At 34.7% G+C, this 15,987-nt stretch overlaps 4 protein-coding genes across 5 annotated transcripts; 3 read left to right on the top strand and 1 right to left on the bottom strand.

Moving 5' to 3' along the window:
- The first annotated feature begins 1,440 nt into the window (after positions 1-1,440).
- LOC149738466 (nuclear envelope phosphatase-regulatory subunit 1-like) lies at positions 1,441-3,068 on the top strand. The gene is made up of 6 exons (XM_089874752.1): positions 1,441-1,619; positions 1,686-1,757; positions 1,833-1,906; positions 2,296-2,405; positions 2,470-2,524; positions 2,711-3,068. Exons 1-6 carry the CDS (start codon positions 1,595-1,597, stop codon positions 2,747-2,749), a joined length of 375 nt encoding a protein of 124 aa, XP_089730878.1. The 5' UTR covers positions 1,441-1,594; the 3' UTR covers positions 2,750-3,068.
- Positions 3,069-4,777: 1,709 nt separating this feature from the next.
- On the top strand, positions 4,778-6,700 carry LOC149738465 (F-box/LRR-repeat protein 8-like). Its single transcript, XM_089874744.1, has 2 exons — positions 4,778-4,953; positions 5,618-6,700. Exons 1-2 carry the CDS (start codon positions 4,811-4,813, stop codon positions 6,651-6,653), a joined length of 1,179 nt encoding a protein of 392 aa, XP_089730870.1. The 5' UTR covers positions 4,778-4,810; the 3' UTR covers positions 6,654-6,700.
- LOC149738463 (synaptonemal complex protein 3-like) lies at positions 4,990-15,831 on the bottom strand. Of its 2 annotated transcripts, XM_089874748.1 has the most exons (7): positions 15,261-15,831; positions 11,402-11,480; positions 10,369-10,504; positions 10,016-10,126; positions 9,850-9,950; positions 9,531-9,633; positions 4,990-9,472 (listed from the first exon to the last, which is right to left on the bottom strand). In XM_089874748.1, the coding sequence occupies exons 1-7, from the start codon at positions 15,364-15,366 to the stop codon at positions 9,416-9,418; spliced, it is 693 nt and encodes a 230-aa protein (XP_089730874.1). In that variant the 5' UTR covers positions 15,367-15,831; the 3' UTR covers positions 4,990-9,415. The 2 variants fall into 2 exon arrangements, with proteins under 2 accessions (XP_089730874.1, XP_089730873.1); XM_089874747.1 differs by having other exon boundaries at positions 4,990-9,633.
- On the top strand, positions 7,688-9,563 carry LOC149738464 (ras-related protein Rab-10-like). Its single transcript, XM_089874749.1, has 6 exons — positions 7,688-7,823; positions 7,898-7,958; positions 8,030-8,168; positions 8,302-8,391; positions 8,455-8,556; positions 8,614-9,563. The coding sequence occupies exons 1-6, from the start codon at positions 7,688-7,690 to the stop codon at positions 8,707-8,709; spliced, it is 624 nt and encodes a 207-aa protein (XP_089730875.1). The 3' UTR covers positions 8,710-9,563.
- Positions 15,832-15,987: the final 156 nt, after the last annotated feature.

Raw genomic sequence — 15,987 nt, 5'->3', positions numbered from 1 at the left:
TTTTGAACCGCTATTCACAGACGTTCAGTTAGGCCAGTTAGGGATCCCGAAATTGCCATGCCACCTTAATTTTTAATATAAGGGTGATATATTAATTGTGTTTTGTTGCCCCAGTTTTACAAGGCACTACAAATTTTACCCTGCTGTTAAGTGTCTATAAAAACAATCGGACCAAGCTATAGCCTACTATATTCATAAAATTCAATTAAGTTTACTTATATTATAGCAGTGGATATTTTTTTATATAAATGTAGGAATTGCGATACCAAAACGTGTTAGCGGGAAGTCGGCTTGTAAATCATGTAAAGTGCGTTGTAGTAAAGGGACTGATTATGAATGAATGAATGTAACTTACTTTATCCTCGCGTGGCCGGAAAACGACAGTCGTTATCACACGAGTTTAGCACCTCGTGTCAGCTTACGAGTTACCATTTATGTTACTTTGTGGGTGATTATTTTTTTGTTTTTTATTATTTTTTTCATGTATGGCTGATAATTTAGACAACCTATTAGTGACCACTGGGTTGGAGCAATTATCGTTAAGTGTCTTGCCTAAGGACACATACGCCCACTATGGTAGCAACGTCGAGCTTTGAACCCATTACCTCTGGGTTACAGGCAGGCGCGATAACCACTATGCTACGGCGCCGGACTATTACTGTACTAATTCGTTTAAGACGTACTTACTCATTAGATTTTTGATCTCTTGTTGTTGTAGTTGTTTTTTTGTGAGTCTTTTTGGGTGTCTCTAAAATACGCGCGAACAGCGCGAACATCTCTAAAATACGTACTTACTTTTTCTATAGGCTACAAATATAACATACCAACTCAGCTCAGATAACTTTAAATCAACGTGTAAACATCTTGCCCGGGTTATCATTGTTTTTGTTGTGAGCTATTGCGCAGTGGCGTTTAGGTGCATGCGCAATAGCGCCCGGTACAAATATATCAATCGAAACGAATATATTACGACACCGTTACAAATATATCAATCGGAACGGGTATATCACGACAGCGACCACGCGGGGATTAGGTAAGTTAGGTATTCATTCATTCCTAGTTGGGACACCATCAACACATAATATTCAAATGTTCTGATCGTGTTTTAAACTATTACCAACAATCTATGTGAGTAGGGGGATACGGTTTCAGAATCCTTTTGAATGTTTCTTGTTTACTATTCAATGAAACAAGAAAATAGAATAAACGGTGCTCCATCTTCCCCCACCCTAAAATACAGTTCCGTAATATGTAATACTAAATAAAACATACTAAATGAAAAAAATAAGAAAAGATAATATAATAAAAACCTTTTTACTAAGTGGCTATAGATATGCTTAGCTGCTTTTAGTGCAAATCTAGAATAGAATACTGAAGTAATAGAAATCGCAAATGAAAGTGTGATGTCGTTACGCATCAGTAGTTTCTCTTATGCGATTTGCTATTGTGTATACTTTTTGGTGTGTGTGTGATATTGTAGTAATGCGGTTTCAAACCGCATGCATTTGTTGTATTTTAATTTTTGGTGTTTAGAATACAAAGCAAGCTATTACTTAAAATAATCTATGTGTTAAGTTTGTGTCTTCAAGCAACCATGAACTCTATCGAGCAAACCGAAGGTAAGAAATTAGAAGTTTAAAAATTAAAAAAAAGATCAGATATAATTGTGTTTCTGCTTTGCACAGATTTGAAAGCCTTTGAAAGAAGAATAATGGAATATATATCGTATTTGCAGCCTTCTACTTCAAGGTGGCGAAGTAAGTAAATTATCATTTTTATTCTATAAAAAAGTTTGTTGTATGCATTAAATGGTAACATTTTATGTGTTTTAGTTGTTCTTATCATAGTGTCAGTGTGTACTGCAACAGGAGCATGGTTGTGGCTTATGGATCCAAACACATCAAGGGTTTGTAGTTTGTACTGTATTTGTGTTATTGCCTTATAAGTTTGTCCGGCGCCGTGGTATAGCGCACCTCCCTGTAACCCAGAGGTAATGGGTTGAAGGCTCGATGCTGCTACCATTGTGGGCGTATGTGTCCTTGGGCAAGACACTTAACGGTAATTGCTCCAACCCAGTGGTTACTAATGGGTTGTCTAAATTATCAGAAATACATAAAAAAAAGAAAAAATCAAAAAAAAATAATTACCCTCAAAGTAACATACATGGTAACTCGTAAGCTGGCACGAGGTGTTAAACTCGTGTGATAACGACTGTCGTTTTCCGGCCATGCGAGGATAAAGTAATTTACATTCATAAGTAAGTTTAATTTAATACTTCTCTTTGTGTCAATGCAGAATCCATTTTTATCTTCACTGTGGCAACATCCATTTTTCACCATCAGTTCTGTGACTTTAATTTTACTTTTTTTTGCTGGCATTCATAAAAGAGTGGTTGCACCTTCAATGTAAGTTAACATTGCGTATACATCCATTCTTCCACATTAATTTAATTTGTGAAACTTGTTTTAGAATTGTTGGAAGGTTGCAAACCGTTCTGGAAGATTACAACATGTCATGTGATGAGGTATATAATATATGCTGTAACATTTTTTAAGATAACTTGGGAAAGTTTATGTATCAGATTATTTTGACCAATTTCAGTTTTCCAAGTAGTGTTTACTTTTGAACTTGGATGACCTACATTTATTTATGGCCCATGCTACTTGCAATCACTTTGGTTTGTGTGTTTAACTTTATTTTTTCATTTCAGAGTGGAAGACTCATACTTAAACCTCGACCGGACAATTAACTGCACAAAAGAAATAATAAATGCAGCTCTAATTGTACTATTTTGGTAGAAAGGTGCAAGGATCACTGTTACATAACTTGTGTATATGGCAATAGTGTATATTCTGTGCACACTTTATCTGTTCTTTGTAACCTTAACATTGATGCTCCACAATTTCTTTTAACATTTCATTGAACTCGTTTAAATGAAATTTTTATTCCATGTTTTGTTTTACCATGGCTGAAAATAATAGTCACTTTACATACAAGCAATTTACATATCCATGCAAATGTGAAATGCACATTTGTATGGTAATAAACCAAAAAGTGATTAATTAAAACTTGCGTTCTACTAGAAAAGTACAGGTGATAAAAAAATAATATTTATGTCAAATACAGATTAATGGAAGCCACAGTGGCAGTTACCAGGTAAACAACCGCAAACAAAATTAACAATATGAATAAGTGTAACAGAAGACTGTCCCGTCTGTCCGTATAAAAATTCTTCTAAGTTTTTGACAAAGTTTTGCAGCTAGGTTTTCGAAACAGCGTTTACCAGGCTGCATGTAAATCGTAAACACACATCACAAAACGCACTTCTTGTAAATAATATAAACATTAGTTACGGTGGGATAGAGGTACTACGTAACGGGACGTATTTGTATCAATGCATCCGTTATATCGTGATACAGACAGCCAACGTCAATAAACGCAGCAACACCAGCCGTAAGACGTGATACTAGTCAATATAAAGATAATAGTATTTTGCAAGCTTAAAATGTATTCTGAAATGAAGCAAAATTGCGTTGGGTGTACAGACGTTGACTACTAACAGAAGGCTGCTGCAGAAAAGATAAGGCACGTTATGGCCTATAATATTATTAACCACATATCCTTTTTGGTTAAACAGTAGTTCTTAATGTTGTTGTTGTTAGTTTTTGCGAGAATTTTCTTTAATCTCTTAATAAAAATAAAACCGTGGGCTATGTATATTTAGAAATTTTAGACTAAATTTTTAGATTTAAAATATATATATGGTGGGGGAAGATGAGACACCTTTTCATTATATTTTCTCGTCCAATTAGGTAGTAACCAAACAACATTCGGTACAGAATTATAAAAGCTTATCCTCATGACTCATATCGACCGTTGAGAACTGTTTAAAACACTATCAATATATTTAGATATTAGGTACTAAAGGTGTCCCGTCTTCCCCCATCCAACTGTATGTATTTATAAATCAGACTATTTTTTTATATTTAAAACCGCTTAATTAACGATTAATTAGCGCTAAATTCAAAATGTACCTAAATCTTTTATAAAATGGTACACTCTATAAAATACTTTAATTAAATGGTACACTTTATAAAATAACTTATTATAGTTTTATAAACTATACTGCACACGATTGCCTAATAAGCGAATAGTAGGTTGTTACTTTTCTGTTTGTTTAAAGTTTTTTATTTTATTTACTGCTAAAGGGGATATGAAAATAAAATGAAATGTATCCCATCTTCTTCCACTCTATAACATACATAAAAAGGAGATATTTGTATCCAATATCTCTTATTGAGGGAAAACAAATTCATAATAATCTGTACCTGGTACGCCCTTATACGGTTAGGTGACAATTTTCAGTCATGTGATCTGTCGTAAGAGCGGTTATACTGTCTGAGAATTTGGAAGTACGCGTATATGAAATATTCTATTTAGTTTGCCATTATATGATAAATGTTAACTTTTAACAATACCTTATTACTACATGAAAAAATTCCCAAATCAAACGGTTTTCAGCAATGACAAGGTTAAACTAGCTTACGTTTACAAGTCAACAAAGAGTACAGGAGTTGTACAAAGCCAACTTAGACATATTCTTTACCAATCATCTTACACATTATCAGTTTTTATAATAAATTTTAATTTATTTATAATAAATGTTTAAATAAATTCTACCTTCGGATCGAGCTTAGTCGACCGTTGTCGCAAAATGGCTAACCGTTATTATGCTTATTAAATAAAAATAAAATACCTATAAACGACCAGGAAATAGAAGTATCAATAAGAACTGTTTTGCTGGATTAAAATGACTTACCTTACGTGGGCTACCATGCCACAGAACATACTTGTAGATATATTTTCATACATGTCAATGAACGAGAGGTTAAAATGTAGTGTCGTGTGCAAATGGTGGAATGAATGTCTACAACATCCAAAGCTGTGGAGCAGGTGAGTTGATTCAACGGTAATGCCGCTACGCAAATATGCTGCTAGTTAAAAATCAAAATAAATAACGGTTTATAGGTGATGCTATGAATTTGTACTGATCCACCTTTTCTATTTGACAACATTAGAAAAAGTAGTAGAGTGTGAAAAAACGGAACACTTAAAAGCACATGTGCCAATATTTCCAAAATTAAAATATACAGTAGGGTGGGGGAAGATGGGACACCTTTTAACTGTATTTTCTCGTCCCATTTACCAGTAAACAAAGAACATTCAAATATTTATAAAACTTTATCCCCACGACTCCCATAGACTGTTGTTAATTGTTTAAAACACGATCAGGGTACTTTGATATTATGTGCTAAAGGTGTCCCATCTTCCCCCACCCTACTATATGACGGTTTTGGGTGCGTATCACGAATTAGTAGCCTACTTTCATACCTTTATTAATTAAAAACAATTTAAAAATACATATATCTTAAAACACACGAAGAGTTATTTAGCGAAACACACAGTTTAAAATCCTTGTTAATTTTGGTTAATAAATGGTTTCATTGTTAGAATTACACGTAAATACCACGACATAATATTGCACGCTTTGAAAATCAAGGTAGCCTATTGTACAGCCACAAAAACCTTAAACAGTAGACTGTGCTATAATTTATAGATTCATGTTCAAGTTCGACACGAATATAGATGATGAAGGAAAAGCTATCAAGTGCATTGAGAGCTACTGTCAGATTGGAAGACTGAGTGAAGTTGAAATATTTGTAAATCCCAAGCAATCTGTGAGCAGGGATCGTGCGATGATGGTCATGGAAGAGTTGAGATCTTCTCCGAGCAAGAAACTTCAGAAGTTCAGTTTTCACTTTTCGGGTTACAATCCTCTCTTGTTTAATGGGACTGAACTGTTAAGTACAATGAAAAATCTTTTCGGTTCGCAGCCAAATGCTGGCGTGGGTGTATGTCATCTCACCACGGTCGACCTCACTGAGTGTAATATATCTTTGGACAACGAGTTTGTTCGTATTCTGGCCATGAATCATCCATTTCTTCGCGTTGTTAGAATTCAGAACATTTGCTTTGTTGATAACGTTACTCCGAACGGATTACTGGTATTAGTAAGCGGCTGTCCGGAGTTGAAGGAGCTGTGTACATTCTACCACTCCATCGACGACCGTGTGGTTGCTGAGTTTTGTTCAGATTTCAGGACAACTGTAAGTAATCTTTCATTGATTTGCAATGCTTCCGATAAATACAGCAACGCAGTGAAATCGGAAACATGGAAAACATTTAATCGGTCAAACCCAGATGCAGAACTAAGACTGGAAATTCTTCTGACAACACCCCAGCAAGCTATCAACAAAATCTTATGCCCAGATATTCCCGTAACCCATTTAACTCTAAACGTCAGCGGAAGTCGGTTTGAAGAATTGGTTATTATCAAACAAAACTGTAAACAAACTTTAAAATGCCTGACTTTGCAAAATGACCTTGCTGGTATAATACCACCACCACCAGGATTTGAACCCGCCCTACTTGACCTAATCTCAGATTGCGAATACCTCGTCGAGATCAATTGTCCCTACCCATTATCTCAGGATACAGTTTCACAAATTGAATCAAACGTAAAACTTGTTCGGTTTCAGTTATATTTATTTAATGTCGCGGGCAACGAAATAATTTGTCGCTCTAGTGTTTAAACGTAGATGTGTAAAAGTGCAAAACTTACCAAACAGCAGAGCGAAACAGCCTATATACATATATGCGCGCAGCCTACAGCACCTTTTACAAACCGTTTACACATTTTCACTAATATTATTGAGTAAACTTTGTAAATAAATAACCGATTTTACACCCTATATTTTCGTATAGTATAAGGAAATAATAAAAACAAAAATAATGGATGCTACTGAAAAGAAATCTCAACTGGGCAGTTGTGACCATATGTAATATGCAAAGCGTGCTTTATTTAAAGATGTGCAGTGAATCACAGGATGCCAATACTTGAGCAAGGGTGGAAATGACTATTATAAGTTATGATTCAACCGTTGGCTAGCTATATATTGTGTTTCAGTTTCCAAATGGTTTGATTTCAGGCACTGTGTCTTTGTGTAAACTGTAAACATTTATCGATGGGCTTGCCGACATGTTAAAGTCACCAGCATATACGCGGTTTAATTGTAAAACGATGAAAATAAATTATGGGAGAAGGACGTTTACGGGTCATGTACATTCTTGAGAAAAGCAATTGGCTATGCTTAGGTGGTGTGCAACAAATACCGCGAGCCATTCACGGCCGTTACGTAAATATTTAAACAAATGCATGCCAGACGCAGCAGAAACCCAATTGCATTAGACTTGTATCTTGGTAATAGTTAACTTTGTATTTCAAGTATAGACTAGAATAGACTTTACCTACAAAGCATCAAACAGATAGAGTTTCAAGTTGTTATAATAAGCGATAGATTTGAAAAAATAAACTGAGCCTTTTTTGTTAAGGACGTCATGGTGTATGGCTACGGTTCGTATTTGTTTACGGAGAATTATTGTATTGAAGCCATTTTCACGGAGCGCTTATGTGGTGTTTTGTTATATCTGATACGTAGTATTACAGTAACTAGTTGGGCCAACAAACACCTTTTACCTGCACACTGTACATTTCTTTGCAGCTTGTTCAAGGTTTGTTTATATACGTATGTAGCTCGGAAATGATTGCATTGTTTTTAAGTCTACAATGACGACTTTAGAAATACCACGAGCGGACTGGCAATGCAAACTAGTTGTAATCGGCGACTCTGGTGTAGGTAAAACTTCCGTCATGCGAAGGTTCACGGACAACGAGTTCAGTTTTAACTTTGTAGCTACGATAGGTAAGCTGCGTGTTGTGATAAAACTAAAGCGTTGGTTCATATATTGTAAGTTGTAAGCTTTTATGCATTCTCAGGTATAGACTTTAAAGTTCGTACAATAAAAGTGAAAGAAAAAATGATTAAAGTTCAAATTTGGTAAGAGTCTAAGACTTGTTTTACATACGAACATTCTTATCTTGTTTACTGATGCGTGACTTGATTTATAGGGACACGGCTGGACAGGAACGCTTCCGATCGATCACCACAGCTTATTACAGAGGCGCAAAAGGCGTCATTATAGTGTATGACATTACAAGTTTAAAATCATTCTCCCACGTCAACAACTGGGTCATAAATTTCAATCGCGTGAGTAAACCTTGTACAAATAAAGGATAATTAGTAGACTAAGCCCACGTAGCTTTGCCAAACGAGATGCAGTACACATACCACCTTATTTGATTGTTTGCATTGCTCATTTAATGATTTTAAATGTTATTAGTGGGCTGGCGATGATGTTCAAGCTTTGTTAGTTGGAAATAAATGCGACTTGGAAGATCAACGAGTTGTGACCAAGATGGCAGGGGAAAAGGTGCGTGTTGAATATTATTCATAATAAAACAGGAAATTATATTTTCTAAACGTTTCTTGACAGTTGGCAAATGAGCACGGCATGGAGTTCAGTGAAACGAGCGCAAAAGATTGCACCAACGTAGATATTGCATTTATGCGTATACTAGAGAAAATCGTAGAAAAGGTAAACTATTTAAGAGAAACACTTAAATAAGAGTTAACTGAAATTTAATAACAACAGCACTTCAAGAAAGAAGAGAAATCGGATCGACCTAAGACAACTATAAAACTAGACACTAGTAAGCCCTCCAGACGACCAGCGTGTTGTAAATCATAGCGAATATAAGGGACTAACAGTTCTGTATTACTGTGATGTCTTACCTTTTACCAAAATGTTTATTATTCCAACAGCGCAATACTGTACTTTTTATGTTTAATTTACTTTTTATTGCGCGACGTCGCAAGGCAACATGGTTGCTCAATTTCATACACTCGTGCCCTGCAATGAATGAATGTAACTTTATCCTCGCGTAGCGAGAAGACGTCAGTCCTTAACAACACTGATGTTCATACACCTCGTGCAAGCTTACGAGTTACCATGTATGTTAGTTTGTGAGTGATTATTTTTGGGGGGATTTTGTTTATGTATGGATGATAATTTTGACAACCCAATAGTGAGCACAGTGAGAGGTGTCCCATTTTCCCCGACCCTACTTCATGTAAGTTTACAGGTAATTTTTATCTATAAGGTTGACAGTTGTTTACGCTTTTATAACCGGTTTGATTATTCAGTAAAAAATGAACCCTATTTTTCAAAATTAAATTTTATTTTACACATTTGCTGCGATTTGTTGTATATACGAATAACAGATCCCTGCAACCTAAGCATGTTTACATTGTCATATATTTAAGTAAAACGCCAAAAAAGAAACAGAACCACATAAATTTATACAAAATTATGGCAGTGAAACCTCTGTACATCGAGAAAAACAAGTCAATAACGCAAATATTTGTTTAACTCGTATCCTATAAATCCTAACTAATCACTGATATAGCATGGAATGAAGAGATTTTCGCATTGTTGCCATTTCTTGATTTCTCTGAAAAAAAATCCCTTTTAGAAACATGTTTCCCAACTGTGAACATATTTATACTTACCGATTCCAATAAATATTTTTTTTGCAAGTTGGACAACTCCTTGTCTATTTCTTTATTGACATCCTTATGTTGTTGAGAGTGGGTTTCATTAACCGTGCCAACACTGCTTCAAATTATAAATACTGTTAGTCTACTACAATAAAACAACTTATAAACCAACTGGTTCCTGTTTCTTTTGAATATTTACTTCACTTTTTACTAACTGAACTACTACAATTCATATACTAACTGTTTTTATTAACTTTTATCCACAAAGCTTAATTATTTCTAGCTTGGGCTTCTGTATATACAATGTAATGACTGATTATGTTATATTTGCCTTTTTATGTACTGATCATGTAGCTGTTTAATTGACTTGAACCGCTGTGTTTGAACAACTCTCACTTGTGTTATCAGTTTCATTTGCTGAGTAAGAAGATTCTATGAAGAAATAAACAATTAACTGCTGAATAATTTAAGGAATTAACAATTTAGTTTGGTCTAACATTTAGTTTTTCTTCATTCTCTTTTGCTTTATCAATATCGGTCTCCCATTGGTTAATAACAGATGATATCTGCTTCTTATATTCCTCATTTAAAGTAGAACGATCTTTTTTCTGAAAACAAAACATTTTTATGTAATATTTAAAAATCTTCATCCTTAATACTTCATATGAGCTGAATAACCATTCAGTCAATTCTTGATATACAATTTGAATCAAAGCAGACAAAAAGAGGATTAAATTGGGATGTAGGTCTTAAAATAATGCAAAACTCAAATAATCAAGTCTGCTTTTCTGGTTAATCTCTTATCCACAGGTCCGAACACATCCTGTAAAACATATTTGAAAGTTTAAACCTGATTTTCCAATACACTATCCAACTTCTCTCTGGCTGCACAACACTGTTTTGTAAAAGCTTCCAACTTTCTACGCTTTGAACTGATACTCTTTTTTATATCAGAACCAAACTGATTGAGAATAGATGCAACAGGTCTAGAATAAACATTGGCCCTTGTTAAAATGAGAGGTATAGTGTTGCCCAATTGCCAAACATGCACTGGTGAAGGGTGATTGCCCCCAAATGATTTTTGGGGGTACTTGGGGTGAAGGGATAACCCCCCTATTCTACTGAAAAAATGTTTATTGCAACAGGTTTTGTAGCCAATTGTAGGTCAATAAAAAATACATTTATTTGGCTTGGCCTATGTTATATTTCAACTTTCATACACAGAGGTGTTTTTTCCAATAAAACACCAAATCAAACAAAAAATAACATAAATTTTTGTTAGCCGGTTTTGGAAACTTTTTATTGTGATAGGGCCTTTTATGGTAAAAAACATAAATGCAGTTATTCGCTGTAAATTAAATTGATGTAGATTTCTGCTCATATAATTTTGTTTTTTACCGGAAATTTGCCATATGGAAAGGAGCAAAAAACAACTGTTTTATTTTGAGGGGATTTTTGTCTTTTTTCATCTCACAAGACTAGGATATACATAATTTGATTAAAAAACTTTTTTTCATTGTTTTAAAGGGGGAACCCCCTAGCTTCCCCTCAATTATTCTGGTGGGTATAACAATGGTGTACTGTTTCATACACATTGTGCCCGCTTATGAGTTGCTAAGTAACTATGTATGTAACTTTGCGTCGCAGTGTGAATTTTTTTTGATCGTATGCCAATATTTGGATTTTGGACAGTTCACTAAGAGTCTATTGGTTGGAGCCATTGCTATGTTCAAACATAAATATTTCCACAACCTCTGGCCTAAAGGCATTTTCTTGTCATTAATTTCTTTTGTAAAATTTCCTGGCACATTCAATTTTAATATATAGATATAAACTACTTGATCAAAATAGATTTACAACAAAGTGTAAAAATTTTAACTTACTGTTCATCCTCTTCATAATCCGATTCCTCTCTTTCATATTCAACCGATGATCGCTTCTTTGGCTTTTTAGGCTGTTTTACTACAAAAAAAATAAGAATCTATAGTTATAAAGCAGGAGCATCTATTTCGGTTTTACTCATATAGCGATATAGTATAGGTATACAAATGTTTCATGAAAAGGACGTGCTCACTTAACCTTCATGTGCATCATGCACGGTGCAAGGTACTTATTGTTTACGTGGTTCGTAGTTTAACCTTTATGTGCGTCATAGTTTGATTTTTTTGTGCATCACTGTTTAACCTTTACGTTTGCAGGGTTTAAAAACGCTTAAGCTGTCTAGCAGTCTTATACCAATCACCAAGTCAGAAGAGTATTGCGCCGCGGTTTAAGCATGTATGCACTATAAGCATAGCGAACTTAAATATATTTAAGTTCGCTATGACTATAAGGTATTCATTGCAATTGTTCCAATTCTTTACTTAATGGCAAAAAGACGAAAACTATATCATTATTCTAAAATTGCTAACAATCTTTTAAATGCACCTCTCCTATTCACCTCGGAAGCAGATTTGACTAAAATACCTTACACTATCTCTGAAATTGATTTAAAAACATATATAGTAAAGTGGGGTTATAAACAACAATGGGGTACTTGGGGTAAGAAAGGACAACCTCCCTAGCCCGCTAAAAAATCATTTTCACCGCAAATAGCTTTTGTGGGTAAAAAAGACATTTATTTGGCTCTGTTTTCTGTTGTTTTTTTACCCCAAAATCGCCTTATGGAAAGGAGTTAAAAAAACAACTGTGTTTTTTTGTGTTTTTTTTCTTTCTTAACCAATGTTAACTTTGTGATAAAATGAATTAAGTTATGTATGTAAATTATTCCAATTTAATTAATGATTAATTAATTTTAAAGGTAACCAAGTATCAAAAGCAGATTTTCACATTTTCTAATAATGTAATTAATGTTGATTGTAATTAAAGGTGATTCAAATCTATTAAAACGAGTTTTTTTTGTTTTTAAGTGTTCGGGTTAGGTTTGCGTTGTAGTTTATCCTTATTTACCATGTTTTTATTAGCCAGGTAGACTGTTTGTTACTAAATAGTAGGCATTCACACATGGATTTGTGACGTAATAAATCGTTAACCTTACGCAAATCAGACGAATTACGGTGACGGAGCATGTTTTTACGCATTCTCAAAGTTATTTTTCGACAGGAACGCCCAAGTTTTTTCAAAAAAAAGTTATACAATGGGCATCAGTAAAACCTAAGGAACATTTTGAAACCAAAATTTCAGGTGGCCACCAGCTAAAGGATTGCCTCTGCAGAATATGGCAGGTGCTTGAGCGATTTTTTTACAAACTTTTGGTGATGCTCGCCATAATTTGTCCCATGCACGCCAATTAATTAAAAAAATGAACAAAATACGTATTAAATTTAGTAGGATTTCCTATTCTCTGATCCGGGTTGCATCACCGATATATTGTGACGTCATAATCACTGTTTTGCTGCAGCCTTAGAAAACCCATACATTGCAGTGTACAGTATACAGGGTATACAGGATTGTAAGATAAATAGGGTTATAGAGTTGATAAAATAAAAAAAACTCAAGCTGTGTAGCAATAGACTGTCATAAGCTTTCACATCAACAACAAAAAAAAGCTCGTTTAATTTTTTTCAAAGCGGATCTATTGCATAGAAAGAAGTGGGTCGTTGCTAGTAAACGCCTAAACGGAAGGCAAAATATGGATCGGACTGGAATCCAACATAGACACACCTATATTTGCGAGGATCACTTTATTACAGGTATTGGCTGATACAGTACAGGTGTATATCATATATAGAGATAAAATGTGCTTATAGCCGACAACACTAAGGAGGAAAACTGAATACTAAAAGGAGCAAAAGGAGGGGGAGAAATGAAAGAAAAGTACCGTTACTAAAAGGAGGCAAAGGAGCAAAATGTAGGGAAAAATAATTTACTTGCTTAAACTCTATGGGAGGAGGGATGGTAGGAAACTGAAGGAGGGATAGTGGGAAACTACATGGCGTACAGCTGTTTTAAAAATAACTGCACCCGCATGGGAACATGATTCATCAAGTCTGAAAACAAAAAAATATACTTGTTGTATCTCAAATAAGTAAGTATATATCTGATCTGAACTCAACATACCCTACCACCAATACCACCACAAAATTGCAATGAGCAGCAATCATACCAGGGGACATGTTTTGGACAGTTTAAACGCTGGGATCCTATCACCTCTGCTGCAAAGACTGTGCAACTACAATTTTGTTTTCTTCGTTCTTACTTCATCATTCACTTATTAAATAATTATGAGCCTCAAGACCCTTCCCGTTTTCATTTTCTCACACCAGGAGAGTTTACCGAGTATTCATAAGAATCATAAATTTCCGGGTATTTCAATCATGGCCAAATAAGTGGATCATTACACTACGAATCTGCCGGCGTTTTATAACTAAAGTACCTGTATTTAGTACATGTACAAACAATTTTAGCAAAAACATTTTTATTGTCACAATCATGATCTAGCAAAGTCGCGAACATGTTGCTAATAAACAGTATTATATACAGTTACATTGCCTAAAATATTTGTTATGGGTATTTAAACAGTCCAACTAAGAGTATAATCCGCAGGAGAAATCTTCGAACCTCTCATTGTACATCACATCACTTGTTGGTTGTGCAGTTGTGCTCAGACTTCTTTATTTGTAGCTTCAAATTGGTTCTGCTTTATAACATAGAGACATCAGATGAACTGTTTGTTTTTTGGCAATTTTACAATGGTTATCCTGACTTCTAGTCACATCTTCCTCTTCCAGTGCTTGAGGGTTTTGTCGTTATCAACAGATGTTGTAGATCTTGTACCAGGTTCAGGGTTACAGAGAGAATCTTATAGCATCAATTTTAATGGCAGTACCACTGCCAGTGTACATTTCAATATCATATACAAGGCACGATGGGCTAGCTCTCAACTTCATTATCTGACATGACCAGAATTTTTAAGTGACCATTTTTTTAGCCTATTTTAGTGCATTTGCTATGAAATAAAAATTGTATAAAAAGAAGAATAACCATCAAAACAAGATAATTTTATCAGAACCATTCTTGTTTACAACTGCCAACAAATAAAACTGACTAAAGCTTTGATCTTCAAAAATTATCTTTATAAAAAATGTCCCCTTTCCACTTTATTGTAGGTGAAACTGTAAGTAAAAAAGTCAACTATACACAGCGTAATCGTAAGGTACACGGCACAAACTGCCTTCGTAGATTACTACTATTATGCAGCGATAAATAAGTAAGAAAAGAACATATACATAAACAAGCAGCTCAAAGTTCAAACCTTAAAAGCAACCGCGGACTACAAATGCTTAGAGGGCGCCAGGCGCGATAAGTATCCGGCAAACAAAGAGTTCAAAATATCCCTATTTATAACTTAACTCGTACCAAGTAAGTAAAATCCTGTTAGGTTAGCTTTTTGCATAAAAATCGAGCGTATTTACTAGTTTCACAATGTTAGGTAATGCTAATCTCTGTTTGTTTACGTTTTTCTAAGGCTGCAGGTTCAAATAACAATACGCATTATGACGTCAACCCGGATCTGAGAATTGTGGCTTGGAAATGTACCATTTTTTGATAATAGCACGTGTGCACGCGAAAAATGACCGTCTTGCACGCGCGAGATCTCGTCAGGAACTGCCATACTCTGCATACTGGACTGCGTCGCACAACTCCTATTTGTTTGAGAGCATGCTCAATAACGAAACTGCTATATTTGCAGATAGACTCTCGGCAATAACCTCTTTAATACAGAACTAAAACTTGGTTCACCTTCACAAATGATTGCTTCTTTAGGTTCGGATCCTGATTCCATTCCTTCCATGAAGTCCTGTTCATATTCAAATGTTGGTTTGGATTCTTTAGATTTTCTAGGCATCGTTCGGCAGATAAATGTTAATTTCTATTAATATAAAGATAACCTGCTATTTTATTAAATTTATTATTAATATTTATAATTTTACGTATTCGTCGAAAACGATAATTGCCATCTTCTAATAAGTATTATGATTCAAGAATGCTATCACTTTCTAATGTAAATTGTCAATGTAGTTGAATAACTTTCTAAGAAGCACCGTTTCTATAAAAATGCCACTCGCGAATTTTAATCATTTTTTGAACAACTGACACATTTGGGCGGGAAAATGTTTTACTATTTCCTATGATATGTGGGCAACAATATAGCAGAACCATAGAAATACCAGGTAATCCAAATTTCGCGTTTCTAGTTTCAATTGTTTTGGTGTATACAGGGTTGGTATATCGTATAATATATGCTAAGGTAAATGTAACCTAATATACGTGTTCCCACCAAAGATAACTTCCAAAAAAAGCACAAACTCTGCATAGCCAGTTGAAATAATCATCGATTTTTCTTAATTTTGGACGCAAAAGGGTCGGTTGCACGATTGGTGTCTTTTAACGTAAGGCACAGACCAGAGTCTTATTTTTATGGGTTCTCCACTGGAATCAAACATATCGATAAGTTGTTTGTTTATTT

Source organism: Ciona robusta, chromosome 3, assembly GCF_009617815.1.
Source record: "Ciona robusta chromosome 3, ASM961781v2".
Classification (NCBI taxonomy): Eukaryota; Metazoa; Chordata; class Ascidiacea; order Phlebobranchia; family Cionidae; genus Ciona; species Ciona robusta.
This window is presented reverse-complemented; position numbering and strand designations above follow the sequence as displayed.